We start from the raw sequence: 14,155 nt of genomic DNA, 5'->3' as shown, positions 1-14,155 counted from the left end.
GGGTGCCTTGAATTACTTGCACCAAATTGCATCTGGCCCTGTCAAGTGATTATTTGAAGACTATAAATGTCCTCTTTTGTCACTCAGTTAAAGAGTATATGAAAAAGCTTTTAATTCAATTTTAATTCTTATTGGATTTTGGAATTAAAAATAAGGAATTTTGGAGTTGTAGTGGCAACAGCTTTGTAATAAATCCTAAAAAACCCGTGAACAGGAGGAATGGAATTAAAGGGGAAGTGGTTTAGGATCAAGTGGCTTCAGAAACTATTCAAAAGTTTCTATCACGCTCCTCCCTTTCTCTCCCTAGATCCAAATTCCCACTAAGTTTTGCTTATTGTCGGTATTTTTTTATGAAACATTTTTCATGTGTCCTTCTTTATCTTCCCAAGCACCTTATATTAAGCTCTCACTTTTTAAAGCTCCCCAAATTATTTAGTCATCCAAGAGGTTTTTTAGTTTCTAATGTCTCCCAGACTTAACATCTTAAAATTCTGTTTTCATTACATACTTTCTTTCATTGAAAAAGAAAAAAGCATAGTTATTTCCATTGTATATAAACCTCTATGCTGAATTATGGATTTTATATGCACTGGTGTCTCTCATTCCATTAATCTGATTTCTTACTCCTCCAATCAAGCTTCTCCTATAGACAGGCTGGTCTCTCCTCTGACCCAACATTTACATTGGCTTTGTACATTTGCTATTCTCTCAGCCTGGTAAGGCCCCTATGCTTCAAGTTCTAGTTCATTTTCCCGTTTTAGTAAACTAGGAAACTAAATCCAGTTTTAAGAAAATTCAAATGTGCCTTCTTCATCTAAAGAAGACAAATAAGGAAATATACCAAAATTCTGAAATACTAGATTATTATTTCAGCAGGTGGCAAAAGTCCTCAATAAAAATGCTAATATTTAAAATCAGGCTTGAAATTTTAAGCTTTCAAAGGTATTTTTAAAAGCCAATTATTTATATATATATATATATATATATATATATATATATATATATATATACTTTAAAAAAATTTTTTAAGTTGCAGATGGACACAATTACTTTTGTTTTATATCTCTTAATTTTCCCATGATGAGTTGGGGGGGTCAGGATTAAGGTAAAGTAGGATGGCTGCATGGGCTGTCATTATATATTATTTATAATATTTAAGACCTTCACAAATGATGATAGCACCAGAATAGTTCTTTGCATTAAAAACATGGTATAATCTCACGTTAATTAATTTGTTTCTAGCTACCTAAGTAGGTGAAGTTTGATTCTTGTGGCCTATTGCAAGGGTACCCAGACTGAATCTTGCCCATGCCACTAATGTCTCGTGCTTGGGCTTTAAGAGGAGAGGGAGAAGAAAAACATACCTTTTAGTCCTTTTTTAGAATTTCCATAAAGTGCCTCATAGATCTGTAGCTCCGACTGCAGGGACTGAAAGAGCTGCTGTTTCTCTTCACACTGCTGCTGCAGGAGGGCCAGCTTATGTTGCAGTCTGCCAGGGAGAAGCAAGGGCCACTGAGCTGGCAGGGCTGCTCAGCCATACTTGTGCAATACACTATGAGCCAACTTTTGCTTCCTAGAGTTTTAGCTCTAGACATCCTCTCAGGGATCAGGAAGACCATCTCCTTTACTTTACAGACGTAGAAGCAGAGCCTGGGACAGGTAAAGTAACTTGCTGTGAAGCAGCATTAGTTACCTAAGCTAAGACCAGGACAGACACACGAGCATAGTGTCTTCACTGGACCCCCAGTGATCTTCATGCTGACAAGTAGTTGTGGAGCTTGTGCTTTGGATGAACATCACTCAAACTTGTGCTGCTGAGGCAGCTTCTGGGTAAAGGTGAAAGTAATGTCCTGTATCTAATTGACAGCATGGGAATGGTCTTTCTCCAGTCTCTGGTACATGCAAGTCTTATGCAACTCCACTTTGGAGCGCAAAAGGTATCCCTAGAGAGGCCCTCCTCTGCTCAAATTCACCCAGGAAGCAGGAATAGCAGATGGGAAACCAGGCTTCCCAAAGAAGACACTACTGTCTTGCCAATATAACTTATAAATCTGAAAATAGGGCCCCCTTCCCCGTACCTGGAGTCATTTTCCTGGAGGGACAGACGTTCCTCCCTGAAGTGCAAGATCTCCTGTTGCTTCTCCTGCAGGTCTTCTAGAAGCTGCTGCCGCTCCACCTTTTGCTGCTCCAGCTCCTTTTCCAGCTCTTGAAGGCGGGATCGGGAGGAGAACAGAGCCTCCCTCAGGCATTCTGTTTCCTGTGAGTGCCCTAGTGGGCAGAACAACAGGTGTGGGGTCAAAGCTCAGTAGGGAGATGAGCCCAAGTGCACCAATCAAAACCAAGGTAAGGCATAGGGACAGAGTTTGGCTTACTGTACCCATACATGCTAAAGTCCGGTATACCTCCATTTTTGCAGTGCCTGATTCTCTCATTTAGTATGGCCTCCCTCACTCTGAAAGTAGATATTCTGGTATCTAAAGCTTACCATTTATTGTCTGTTCAACAATCTACCTAAAATTTGCCAAAGATCAACATCAAGATTTCTTGACCATGGTTTTTAAGAATATATTTTTTCATCATTTTGAAAATTGGGACATTGTTTTTGGTGGGGCCAGCAGCATCTGATCACAAATTTTCAAACATGATTGATAGGAACCCTGAGAATAAGGCTGGATGTTCAGTCAGTCCTCTGAAGTGGAACTTGCCTGGGCCTAGCAAACAGTACTCATTTAAATCTCTACTCTCTTCTCACTGGTAAGGTCTGTTCTAGTCTTTCCAAATATGCAATGATAGTTTAGTCACTCTTCCTTCTCTCTTAACTATTAACTTTGTTATCTTCCCCAAGCAGGACCCTTTCTCTGAAGTATGCTTCAGAGTGACTAATTAAGGAATTATCTCTTGAAGCCTGTGACTTCCTCAAGCATTTCTTCATTCTGGATTTATTCCTCTCAGAAACTATTCTTAGCCTTTTTATAGATATTTAATAAATATCTGTAAACAAAAAGAATTTGTGATGGTTATACATTGATTTTATTGGGTCAATTAACTAAATCAGGTGCCTTCCAGGTCACATGAGAAATGACACTTACCCATAGATGCCCATCAATTACAGTTGGGAGAGTTATGGAGAACATTTGCTAGTACTTCCTGACACAGAAGTGTAGGACTGCCTACCAGAGAGCAGCGTGAAATGTATAGTGAGGGGATGTGATGAGGTGACAGAAGAACAGATGAGGGACACACTGCTGCAGTTCAGTGTGGAGAAATGTGACAGGAAACACACACACACACACACACACACACACACACACACACATTTCTTCCTTTCAAGGGTCCAAACCAGCTGTGAATGGGAGGAGGTAGAGTAAATCTCAAACTGATAACCAGTTTGAAAGTTAGTGACTCTGGACCTCTGTAGGTGGACTTCACAGAAGTGATGGACTTCTTGGGAGGGCCATGGTTGGGACCTCTTAGGAAGCAGCCCTTTGTAGAGTGAGAATGGCTATGAGAATCTTGAATTGGTAGATTAACAGCTTAATAGCTGTTACCTCTGCCTTCTTTTCTTTGCTTCTCCAATTGGTGACTGCTGTGGCCAGGGAAGAAAGAGACATGGGTGTTACTAGTTTGTGATTTTTGTCCACCCACCTCTGGAAACGTGACTCAGCTGAGCTTGAAGGCTCTGGTTTTCTTCCCTGAGGGCTCTGTTCTCATTGTAGAGCTGAGGCATAGATTCCAGGCTCTGACTGTAGAAGTGAGAGGTGGATCCTGTCCAGGGAAACATACATTTGAGTTATAGATACTTCCAAAAGTTTGCCATTCTGTATCTCCTAGAGATTTTTTGTCCCAACCCAGCAGAAAGCTCCCCAAACTCTAAGTGCCAGCAGCTCAGAGGAAGAGCACGGGGAGAGAGAAGAAATAGTGGGGGAAGGCCCTTATAGATCAGGTTTTACCACATGCCAATCACAAGGACACACAGAATCGGTAGGCAGCATGTAAGGAGATGAAGTATGTTGTGAGAAATAAGTAGACTCTGGGGACTAGACCTAGTTCGACCTGGAGGAAAGTTATTCTCTAAGCTCAGATACATTCATGAAGTAGGATAATAACGCTTAGCCATCTCCCTTGCTGGACAGTCTGTACTGAAGGAAAGTATACCAAAGGGTTTGAAAACTGAAACTCTGCCAAAGGGCCTTTTCTTCAAAAGTTCCCTAAATACATCCAGAAACAGGAAGAGCTGGGCCTTCCCTACCACTGTCACGGGCAGTGGAACTGAGCCGGTGTTCCAGCTGCTCCCGAAGGCGGTCATTGATGCAGATGGACTCTTCCAGCCGCTGGCGCAGGTTCCGGATTTCACCAAGATGCTCTTCCAGTAGGTCAGCCCCTGCATCATACCACCAGGACATGGAGAGAAGTAGGAAATGAGAGTCCTGGTTACTAGGAAGAATGGGAGATGGATCAGCCTCAGCATGACCCTAAAAATCACCATCCTTCTGCCAACTTCCTTCTCTCACATGGGCACTGAGGGGACACAGGTAACTTTATTTAAAGAGTAAATGGGCTTTCAAGCGCAGAATGGTCCTTTGCTAAGGAAACCCCACGGGCTCTCTCTCTCACACAGAGGCCTGGTAAAGTTCCACATGATTTAGAAAAATAACTGACAACTCTGGTTAGAGCTTGCCTACCATCGGGAAAGGCCTGGCCACCGCCTGGTGTGGCTTTGAGGATGATAGAAAGTCCTAACTCTGACTTTCTTCTAATGCCTTTCTTCTTACTGATATTATGACTGAACAATTTTTAGCATAGTCTTCCAATCCTTAGAGAGAAGGCCTAAATTAAAAGCACATGACCTTCAATTTATCCCATGTGGTTAATGACCCAAACTAAGCCTTCCCTCAAATCACTTTTAATATGGTGGGAAAAGTAGGATAGCCTGCATAGATTGAGGGATCTGAAGATGGATTAGAGAGGAGAAAGGAGCAACCCCAAGGAAAGAAAAAGGATGCAGAAAAGAAAAGTGGAAGAGATGCTAAGAATAGACCGTATCAACTATACCATTTTGTTTGGGGCTCAATCTTTTTTTGAGAATTATAACATCTTACTGTTGGAACTGAGCTGTGTTCCTGTATCCACCTGCTTAGTTATACCCCTCCACTTGATGTGACTGGTTTTTGTGTATAATACATATGTGTGGGTGGGGATTTCATAAAATTCATGACTGACAGAAGAAAATCCCTGTGAACATCTGCCTGGCCATCTAGAAGGGTCTAAAAGAGTGGGCTGCAAAGAGGTCAGGTTCAATGAAGGAGAACAACATGTGTGAGAGCACAGGGGATGGGTCACTGAGTTTTCAGTAGCCCTGCAGAGCACCAAAACCCTCTGCAGGGAGAAAGAAAGGGTGTACTTAGAAAGGATGTGGTACTGAGACTGCTCTTTGATCATATTCCTACTCTGGGAGCCAGGGGTTGGGGAGGAGTGAAGAAGCCCTGCCCAAGTAGGAGAGGAGAAACCAAATGCTATTCCTTTCAAAGGTCAAGACTCTCAGCTTTGTGTTTACCTGTGGGTTTGGAGTTAAGCTGATACACTGAAGAACCTGAAGAGATGTCCCCAGAGACACTCCCTTTCTGAGGTCTCAAAACATCCCACTGGCCATTGCTACCCAGGTATCCAGGATCCAGGATTCTGCCCAATTCCATGGCACCCCTCACTGGAGAGTGGGACTGGGCAGGGTTGAGGTAGTGGGAAGAGCTGGTTTCTGAATGGCTGCCTGGCAACGTGGCTGTGGAAGCTGGAGGAACACTGCTGGCACCTGCAGAAAGAAACATGAGTGAGAAACCAACAGGGTAACGGAAGGGAAGGATCAGCAAGGAATTCTGTGATTACTAAGAATGGAGATTACCAGGGGCCATGTGGGTCTTCAGAGGTCACATCCACTGTGAAACACCAATAGCATAAAGACCTAGAGGGGATAACTTGCACCCTCTGTATTTCTTAGCATGAGACACCAATAGAAAAGGATGGATAAAGTAACCTGAATCACCTTTGTATACAAGGAAAAGTCCAGTGACCTTATTCGTGGCTCCTACTATAATTCTTCATGACAGAGTCTAGGAAGTTTCCTGAGAAGTTCCAGAAATAGGACTTACTCCCAAAGTTAGGGGTCAGAGCATGATGGGATGTAGGACTGAATATCCCTGAGAACAGGAATATTTGCCTATGAATATTTGCTGTCCCTGCTAACCAGTAAATCTTTCTATTCCTCCTTTGGATTTTCAGAGGAGAAAGAGGACACAAAATCCAGCAAGACAAGGCAACTCAATTCCTCTAGACTAATGAACCCTATTGTGAGCCGGAGAAAACCCTATGTAAGGCAAGTTGTGACTTGGATCCCCTCCAACATGATTCAAGGAACTGAAAGGTGTCACCAGACCTGCCCAAAGACCACTGAACCCATTCCAAGGAGGGAGGCCTGACCTTGTATTGCATGGACTGATGTCTCCATATGTCCTATGAAACCACAGGGCTTCCACTTGAGCCCTTGAAGCAGAGGTAAGAAGTTGGATGACTTTAAAAACTATAAAATTCTGCCTATATCACCTATTTCTGGCCATAATAAGGGAGCTTCTGAAGGTAAGACCCTTTGAGTTTCATCTTTGCTTCTGTGTTTAAAAAAAGAAATAAAAGAAAAAGTTTGACATGGGAAAGAGGGGAGAAAACATGGGCAGGGCCATAATTTAGAAAATTCAGAAGACTGCTTTCTTCCAAGGATTATCAACATGGGCAGCAGAACAGACATGCATCTCCCCCTAAACAAACAGGAGTGAGTTCATCATTTTCTTCAATCAATCCAAACTTCTAAGAGGGGTTAATGCAATTATCACTTTCCAGTTTTACCCCAATTTTTCCTAGTTGTTCTTTAAAGCACTATTAGTGAGTAAATTCATTATATGAAGGGTTTTCTCCCCCCTCTTTTTTCCTAAACCCAAAGTATGATTTGGGTTTAGGAAACACACACACACACACACACACACACACACACACACACACACACAAATAAATAAATAAATAAATAAATAAATAAATAAATAAATAAATAAAATTTATGATGAGGCATCCAGCCCATAAATATATCAAACTGTTTTCTAAAAGATGACTGTACACAGCCTATAAATTATGTGACTATATAAGATGAACTATCTTTGGGAGTCAGAGGACAGAATTCACAATCAGACATCATGACCTGTGTTTATGATTCCAGCTGCCCTGGAACAGAAAAAGGGCCTCTGTTACTTCTGCTTCTGAATCCTTCTACCACCACCCTTTTTCCTTGAGCTCATAATGTCAAGAACTAAACTTGATTAAAATCATTTCACAGCAGAATATAAGAGCCCCACAAAGGAGTCCATCCATATATGTGGCCACCTTTTTTATTGTCATGTTAATCCTAAGAGGACAAAACAAAATCTTTCTCCCATTCCCTACCAGTAAATACTTCTCCCAGTTGTCCGGATTCTGCACACGTGGTGGTACCCAATCTGTCAAAAGTGTGTGAGCACTAGGTCTAGAGCTTCCTGAACATATCCTATAACTGATGAGACACACACACCAGAAAGACAAAAGCAAATGCATTTCAAAATAAGCAAGCAGAGCCTTCCCTCCCTCTTCCATTTATAGCATGTGCCACTGTTTGTTTTCCAACTTCACTATCAAGCCAAAGCCATGCAGAGCAACACAATGTGAGACTGCCACTCGCAAGCACACAAGGGCAGCAGTTGTGCTCACTTTCTCCCAACTGCTTCTGCAGCATCTGCAGCTCCTGTTGAGCCTCAGCCAAGGACACCACTGGTGTCTCACAGCAGCCAAGGAAGGGAGGACCAAGGGGGCTGAAGGGCAGGAAACTGGATGGAGCTGAGGGCAATGGAGCCTGGGGGAGGCTAACCGGCTTGGGTATGGAGTTAAAATGAAAGCCTAGAAACAGAAAGTTAGGGAGAAAGGAGACAATATCATTAGAGAGAAGTGAGAGAAAAGCATGGGTAAAAGATTGAGAAGGTGAAATAATTCCCTGACCAGATACCAACTGGTAGAGTGGCTTACACTTAATGAGGTGCAGGCTGAGCCGGCCAAGAGTGACCTTTGCTCCAGAGAGGTTGACCTGGCTGACCTCTCCTCCTTCTCCCCTGCCAGGGCTGTCTCATATATATGTTTTTTGCTCATCTTGAAATCAATTGGCTACAGAAGGCAAGGGGCCATTACTGACTGTCACCCATGTCAAAATGGCTGTGCCCCAAAGACCTCAAGGGCCACTGGGTGTTATTCCCAGCATGTATCAGTCCTTGACTCTGGGAGTGATTCTTCCTACACCTACACTTCCTCTTCTGAAAGCATCAGGGTCCATTTGAGGAAGGCAGGAGTTGATAGGGCTGTCAGGAAATTGGCATTACTAGTACATGGAGTTCAAGATTTTGATGGAAACGAATGTCAGAAACCCAAATCAGCATCTGCTTTCACCAGAGGAAAAACAGAAGCCTTTATTCAGTGGCTTACAAACTTGTCTGGGCACTAGAACTACTTAGGACAAACTCATAATACATGCAGATTCTTCAGTCCTTAATGCAGAGCTACAAAATCATGAACAGGGTTTGGAAATCATGAGCAGGGTTTGGAAATTTTCACTTTGAGAAATCTCCAGGTGATCTTTATGCTGCCCATTGATAGCCTGGTTTTTGTGAACCCTGGGAAGTTCCAATGTTTGCCTCTGTTTCTTCTTTACTAAAAATAGGTAGAGGGCAGGTATCCAATGGAAGGACCAGAAATTGAGACTGCCCTGTAGAGAATGTCTAATGTAGAAGACAAGACAATGGTTACATTCTAAAACTCATTCACTGCCCCATGAGGCTGACATCATGACAAAGCAATACTGCAAAGACACCCAAACTGCCAAGTAGCACAGCTCAGGCCTCTTATGGAAAAAGTCTTCTGATTTTTAAAACCCCTGGCTTTCTGCTCTGTGAACTGAGCATTTAAGCAGATATCTATAGTTCTGGGTAAAAAGTTTTCCCCCATGATCTCCTGGTCTAGCTGGTATATACTCTGGCTCAGAAACTCTGTGCCCAGTCTCAGGTTAGGGACACCTTTCTTTCTCAGAAGAGAGGAGGGTGGCAAAAGAAAGCACTGTGCTTCCTGGGAGAATCCCTAACCATGTCAGACTACACTGAAGGCAGCCATCCAGGTGTGGGGGGCAGGAGGTAAAGACAAGGCTGGCCCTTTCCCTGCCAACCCTTGTGTAGAGCTGTGAGTAAACAATGTAGCCTCTGACAACTGTGCTGAGACATAGAAGTGAAATGTACCCATCTAGTTGCCCCCAGGATATATACCCCACGTACAAATCAAGGCCTAGTAATACATTCACAAATCCAGGAATGATAGTATAAAATAAACAGAATTTAGTCACAAAGTAAGCCATGCCACCCATTACACAGGGCCACTGTGAAGAATACATGGGTAACATGTATACAGGATCAGTAAATGGGAATTTCTTTCCGTTCTTTGATTGTAATCCTGTAAGAAAATTTTGCCTCTTTGTTCCCCAGGCTAAACAAAAGAAAGAAATAAAAATGTTTATTTAAAATTATTAGCTAACTATTGGTCAAAATTGGTATGCTGATCAAATCTTGTCATGGATTACTTATGTTCTATTTTTTTTTTTTAAATCAGACACAATTAGTGCAAGAAAGTGGTGTCTTGATTTTGTCTAGGATGTGATGCACAATGATTTCTATGTTCACACCTTTGTCCCTGAAGGAAAGTCCAATGGGCAGCTGAGGAAGAGGAGATGAAGCTACTGCATACCTGGATGGGCCTGGTTGGCCTCCTTGGGGGCATTCAGGGGAGTTGGCAAGCTGATGGGGTTGCTGCTGGACTCGGCCTTAACCCCCTGTGAAGCACTGGTTACTGATGGTTTAGAAGACAATACAGCAGAAAGACTTGAATGATGGATGGAATCTATAAAACCCATGAATGAAAGAAAATGATGTTCTACAGAGAACTGGAATCCTGGCCTTATATTTAACTATAGGGTACCAGGGCTGGGGTCTCGTTGTCAGAAAAAGCTCCAAGCACAGGCACTTTTGCAGTGTTCATTTTCTTGCTTGCAAATAGTTCCTTTAGTGAGGCATCCACTTCAGGGGTTATAGTGGGGCTCAGAGCCCTGAAATGATGAAATCTATACCTCTAAAAATATCAGGGAAGACTGGTAGCAACTGTGGACACCCACAGATACTCAGGAGATACTGCTCAGGAACTGCAGCAAGATCACTACAAGAGAGACAAGATGTTCAATCTTAAAGAAAGATGTCTATCAGATTCAGTGAAGAAGAAAAATCTTCCCACCATCTTCTCATTCTGTGCACTACAGGTTGCCTTGAGTCCAACAGCAATATATGCTGATGGGTAATAGGGTGACATAGTAAATTGAAGAGTCAGGAGCAGAGCAAAGTCCCTAGCCCATGGGAGCCTGTGCTTGGCACTTGGTCCCAGAACCATGTTCAGCCTGATACACACCAAGGCAGAGCCATAAGGCCTGGTTTCCTAGGTCTCTGCTCAGTCTAAACAGAAGGGCACCTCTCAGAAAGTAGAGACTACCTGAGTGACAAGGTGAAGCTTTCTTCTCTTCACAGTGTGTATACTCGCTGGCTATGTCCATGTCAGAGCAGGCTTCCAGCTCATCAGATAAGAGGGAGGTGCTGCTGGGAGAACGGTGGAAGTCAGACAAGGCATGGCTGCTGGGGGGCGAAAGAGACCGGGCGTCCAGCTTGGCCTGCAGGACTTCAATCACTTTTTCCTTCTCCTGCAGCTCCCTGCTGAGCCTGGTGGGAAGACAGGTAGATAGCAGGTGAAACCAAGTTCTCACAGTCCAGCAAGTCCTGACTAAGGCATATGAGAAAAAGTCATGTAAGCCAGGGGGACCATTCTGCATAGCACAATTTAAATAACTCATTTCTAAGTGGGGCTGGAGGGCAGGTAGGAGACAGATGAAGAGTGAATAAAAGTTACCCTGCACACTGGCCACATAATATGCTCAGGACCTGAGGAGACAGTTATCTAGGTATGATATGATCTCTGAACAACTGCAGCCCAAGGACTGTTTCTTATCTCCAATAAGACCAGTATAAAATTGAAATTGAGCATTTAAAAGCATTGAAAAAATATTGTCCCAACATCTAAGACTACGTTAGGTAGAATCATCTATTGACTGAAATGTCTGTGACAGATTAGAAATAAAAAACCAAATACACCACAGTTATTTTGAGGCACAGTTGTAACACAGACAGCTCAAACTAGTGGCTATAACTTACCCTTAGCACATATCTTATAGAGCATTATAAGAAGTGACACATTAAAAAATGGTTCCTGAGGCATCGTGGCTTCCCAGGGCGTCCAGCCTCTTTCACTGGGCCTCTTTCACTAGATACGGTATTATGACTCCTTCTTCTCCAAGAAAATTGGGTGGCCATTAAGCAAGGTGTCAATCTAACTTAGGGCAAGCCAACCTTGTAAAAAGCTTACCCTGGTCATTAAATACACAGGGGGGGAAGCAGGGAAGGCCCCTGGGAAAGGTGAGAAGACTCCTGAAATCTATTTAGTTCACTTGTAAGTCATGCTAATTCTAAGTTACGAAGCTTAGAGAATTAATGTGTCCATGGAATTATATCAAAAGAGAAGAAAGGATTTGGTTAAAAATAATGTTAAGATGTTCAGTGAATAAATTAATTGATTACATTCAGCCCCCCCACCCAATTTATGAAGTTGTAGCACATTTGACCCCTTGGGCCCTAGTTCAGATGCCTTTATAAGATTATTTTCTGAATTACCTGAGGGCCAGTGGCTCAAGTTCAGCTTGTTCTTTCTCATTTTTATGATCCTCTGCAAACCAAATTCAGAAAGAAATAGTAAGAAATTAAACAGATCTCATTTCACACATCATAAACTCAGGGGCCTATTCAGACACAGAATAGTGATTACTCTACATGTGTGTCCAGAATAATTATTTTGAGGACCTCAGTTGTGTCTTTGTAGAAGTGCGGTGGCAGACTCAACTGAGTTTGCTAGGCAGACCTTCCCTAACCATTGTGACTTTGTCTGCCTTAAATCATGGCAAAACTTCAAAATATCTTTCGCCTCCGTGATCACGAGATACCTCTTAGGTGCCCTCTCAAATACTCCAGCCTTTATGTCCTGCCATAAACTTCCTCCCAAATACGCAGCTATGTGTTCCATTACTGCTCTCATGTAGAACCTACTCTTGTCTCTGAGGAAATGACAGCCCTGTTCCACCTTTGCACCTGTCACCAGTAGAAGGACTGGTTTGTCCCCCAAGTCTGAGCCTGCTATAGTCCTAGGAAATTCTATGTAACAGGTTCTATAAAAACCAACATATACCCTGAACTACCATAGCCACTGCCTTCATTATGTCCAAAATGGCTTTATTTATATTTGAAATACGTGTGTGTGTGTGTGTGTGTGTGTGTGTGTGTGTGTGTATATACACATACACATACATACTATGCAATCAATTAAGAAACAGAAACAGATGACAAAAGAAAAAGTACTTTGCTCAAAGCAGGTTGATGGCAACACCTAGGATGAACTTGCATCTTTCAGTTCTTAATTCAGGACTCTTCATTGTAACAGGGCCCTTTTATCTCCCTCTCTCTTTAACATTAGATGGATGCTACCTCCTGCCTGAAAGGTCACATTCAATATGTGATAAATTCTCTGCAGTTGTAACCATGGCATCTCCAGCCCTGTATGTTCCTCTTGGTACTCCTTGCTAGCCAGTCATGATCCTGTAATGGCCCACAGGAGATGAAATAAAATTGGACCCTGGGATAAAATTGTGCAGTGGAGGTGTGGTGGTTACCTGGGCCTGAACTGTGAGAGTGACTGAGAGTATTCCAAAGTCCCATGGCCTACTTACTGGTGCTGAGTTTGCTGGTAAGTCTCTCAGTCAGCTGACTTCCCTGGGCAAGTTGCTCCCGGAAGCTCTGACCCAGGTAGTAGTCAATATCATTGCTCCTTAGGAGATCCTCAAAAGATTTGACTGTATCTTTTGCATGCTGGGTGAGAAGATAACAAATACCCCTCCCTTCTCGTATTTTTTGCCGTAGGTAGGATAGTTCTCGGGCCTGATCCTGAATCAGGGAATCATATTTTCTACAGGAAAGAGAAGAGAGAGAGAGAGAGAGAGAGAGAGAGAGAGAGAATATGAATGAGAATGGGAAAAAAACGAATTAAAGTTATAGGGGCTTCCTTAGAGATTTCAGAGAGGATATACCTAAGGAACTCCCCCCAAGAGAAATTCATATAATCATTAGGAGGTATTTAAGAATAAATGCTATTCTGAGAAACTACTGCATAAAAAATTAGTATGCCACTGTTCTTCAACTGTTTTATATATATTAGCCATATGTCCAAAACTAAATCATAAATTCTGTGAAAGTAAAGTCAATACCATATGGTACATCTCATACAGCACCAGTATAATGTAGGCTCACAATAGATACTCAATAAACACTTAAAATCACTTAATCCTAAGTTACATAAGACTTTCCATGTCTTTTATTTCTTCTATGCTATGATACTGTGGCAGACTGTAATTTACAAAGATGGCCATTATCCGACCTCCAGTCCCATATGCTCTGGTACAATATGGCTTTGCCACTTCTTCCTCAGCATTTAGAGGTTATTCTCTACTTTCTTAAACCTTGGAAGGCTCTATGACCATTTTAACCAAGATAATACAGTGGAAGTAACATTGTGCCAATTCTGGGACTAACTCTTAACTGGCCTGGCAACTTTTACTTCCTGCCTGAGATCTCAGCTTTCACAAAGAAAGCACTCTGAGAACACCACACTATGAGAAGCCAAAGACAGAAGGAAAGCCCTGGACAATAAGAAGCCCTGTGGAGAAAGAGAAGCCAGGGAGCACTGACTCACTAGACACGTAGAGAAAGAAATTGTGTCCAGCCCAGTGAAGTCTTTCTGATTATTCCAGCCTTAGCTACCATTTGATGGCAGCCACCCAGGGGCCCTGCTGAGCCCGGTAAACCCAAAAAACCATGAGAAATGATAAAGCTACTATGTTGTAAAGTGATGATTT

General features: G+C 42.6%; 1 protein-coding gene across 18 annotated transcripts in view; it reads right to left on the bottom strand.

Annotated features, from left to right (window-relative positions):
- Positions 1 to 14,155, bottom strand: part of Pde4dip (phosphodiesterase 4D interacting protein) — a 226,783-nt gene that overhangs the window by 11,840 nt on the left and 200,788 nt on the right. For all 18 annotated transcript variants that reach the window (XM_076863220.1, XM_076863210.1, XM_076863226.1 and 15 more), the window contains 10 exons: positions 12,974 to 13,209; positions 11,868 to 11,919; positions 10,639 to 10,862; positions 9,847 to 9,999; positions 7,780 to 7,965; positions 5,555 to 5,806; positions 4,250 to 4,381; positions 3,646 to 3,765; positions 2,079 to 2,268; positions 1,365 to 1,489 (listed from right to left, as the gene is read on the bottom strand). In XM_076863220.1, coding sequence (XP_076719335.1) covers positions 1,365 to 1,489; positions 2,079 to 2,268; positions 3,646 to 3,765; positions 4,250 to 4,381; positions 5,555 to 5,806; positions 7,780 to 7,965; positions 9,847 to 9,999; positions 10,639 to 10,862; positions 11,868 to 11,919; positions 12,974 to 13,209 — 1,670 coding nt within the window. The remainder of the gene's footprint in view (positions 1 to 1,364; positions 1,490 to 2,078; positions 2,269 to 3,645; positions 3,766 to 4,249; positions 4,382 to 5,554; positions 5,807 to 7,779; positions 7,966 to 9,846; positions 10,000 to 10,638; positions 10,863 to 11,867; positions 11,920 to 12,973; positions 13,210 to 14,155) is intronic.

The sequence above is a fragment of the Callospermophilus lateralis genome, chromosome 7, assembly GCF_048772815.1.
Source record: "Callospermophilus lateralis isolate mCalLat2 chromosome 7, mCalLat2.hap1, whole genome shotgun sequence".
Lineage (NCBI taxonomy): Eukaryota > Metazoa > Chordata > Mammalia > Rodentia > Sciuridae > Callospermophilus > Callospermophilus lateralis.
The sequence above is the reverse complement of the archived record's forward strand: the minus strand, read 5'-3'. Positions and strand labels throughout refer to the sequence as shown.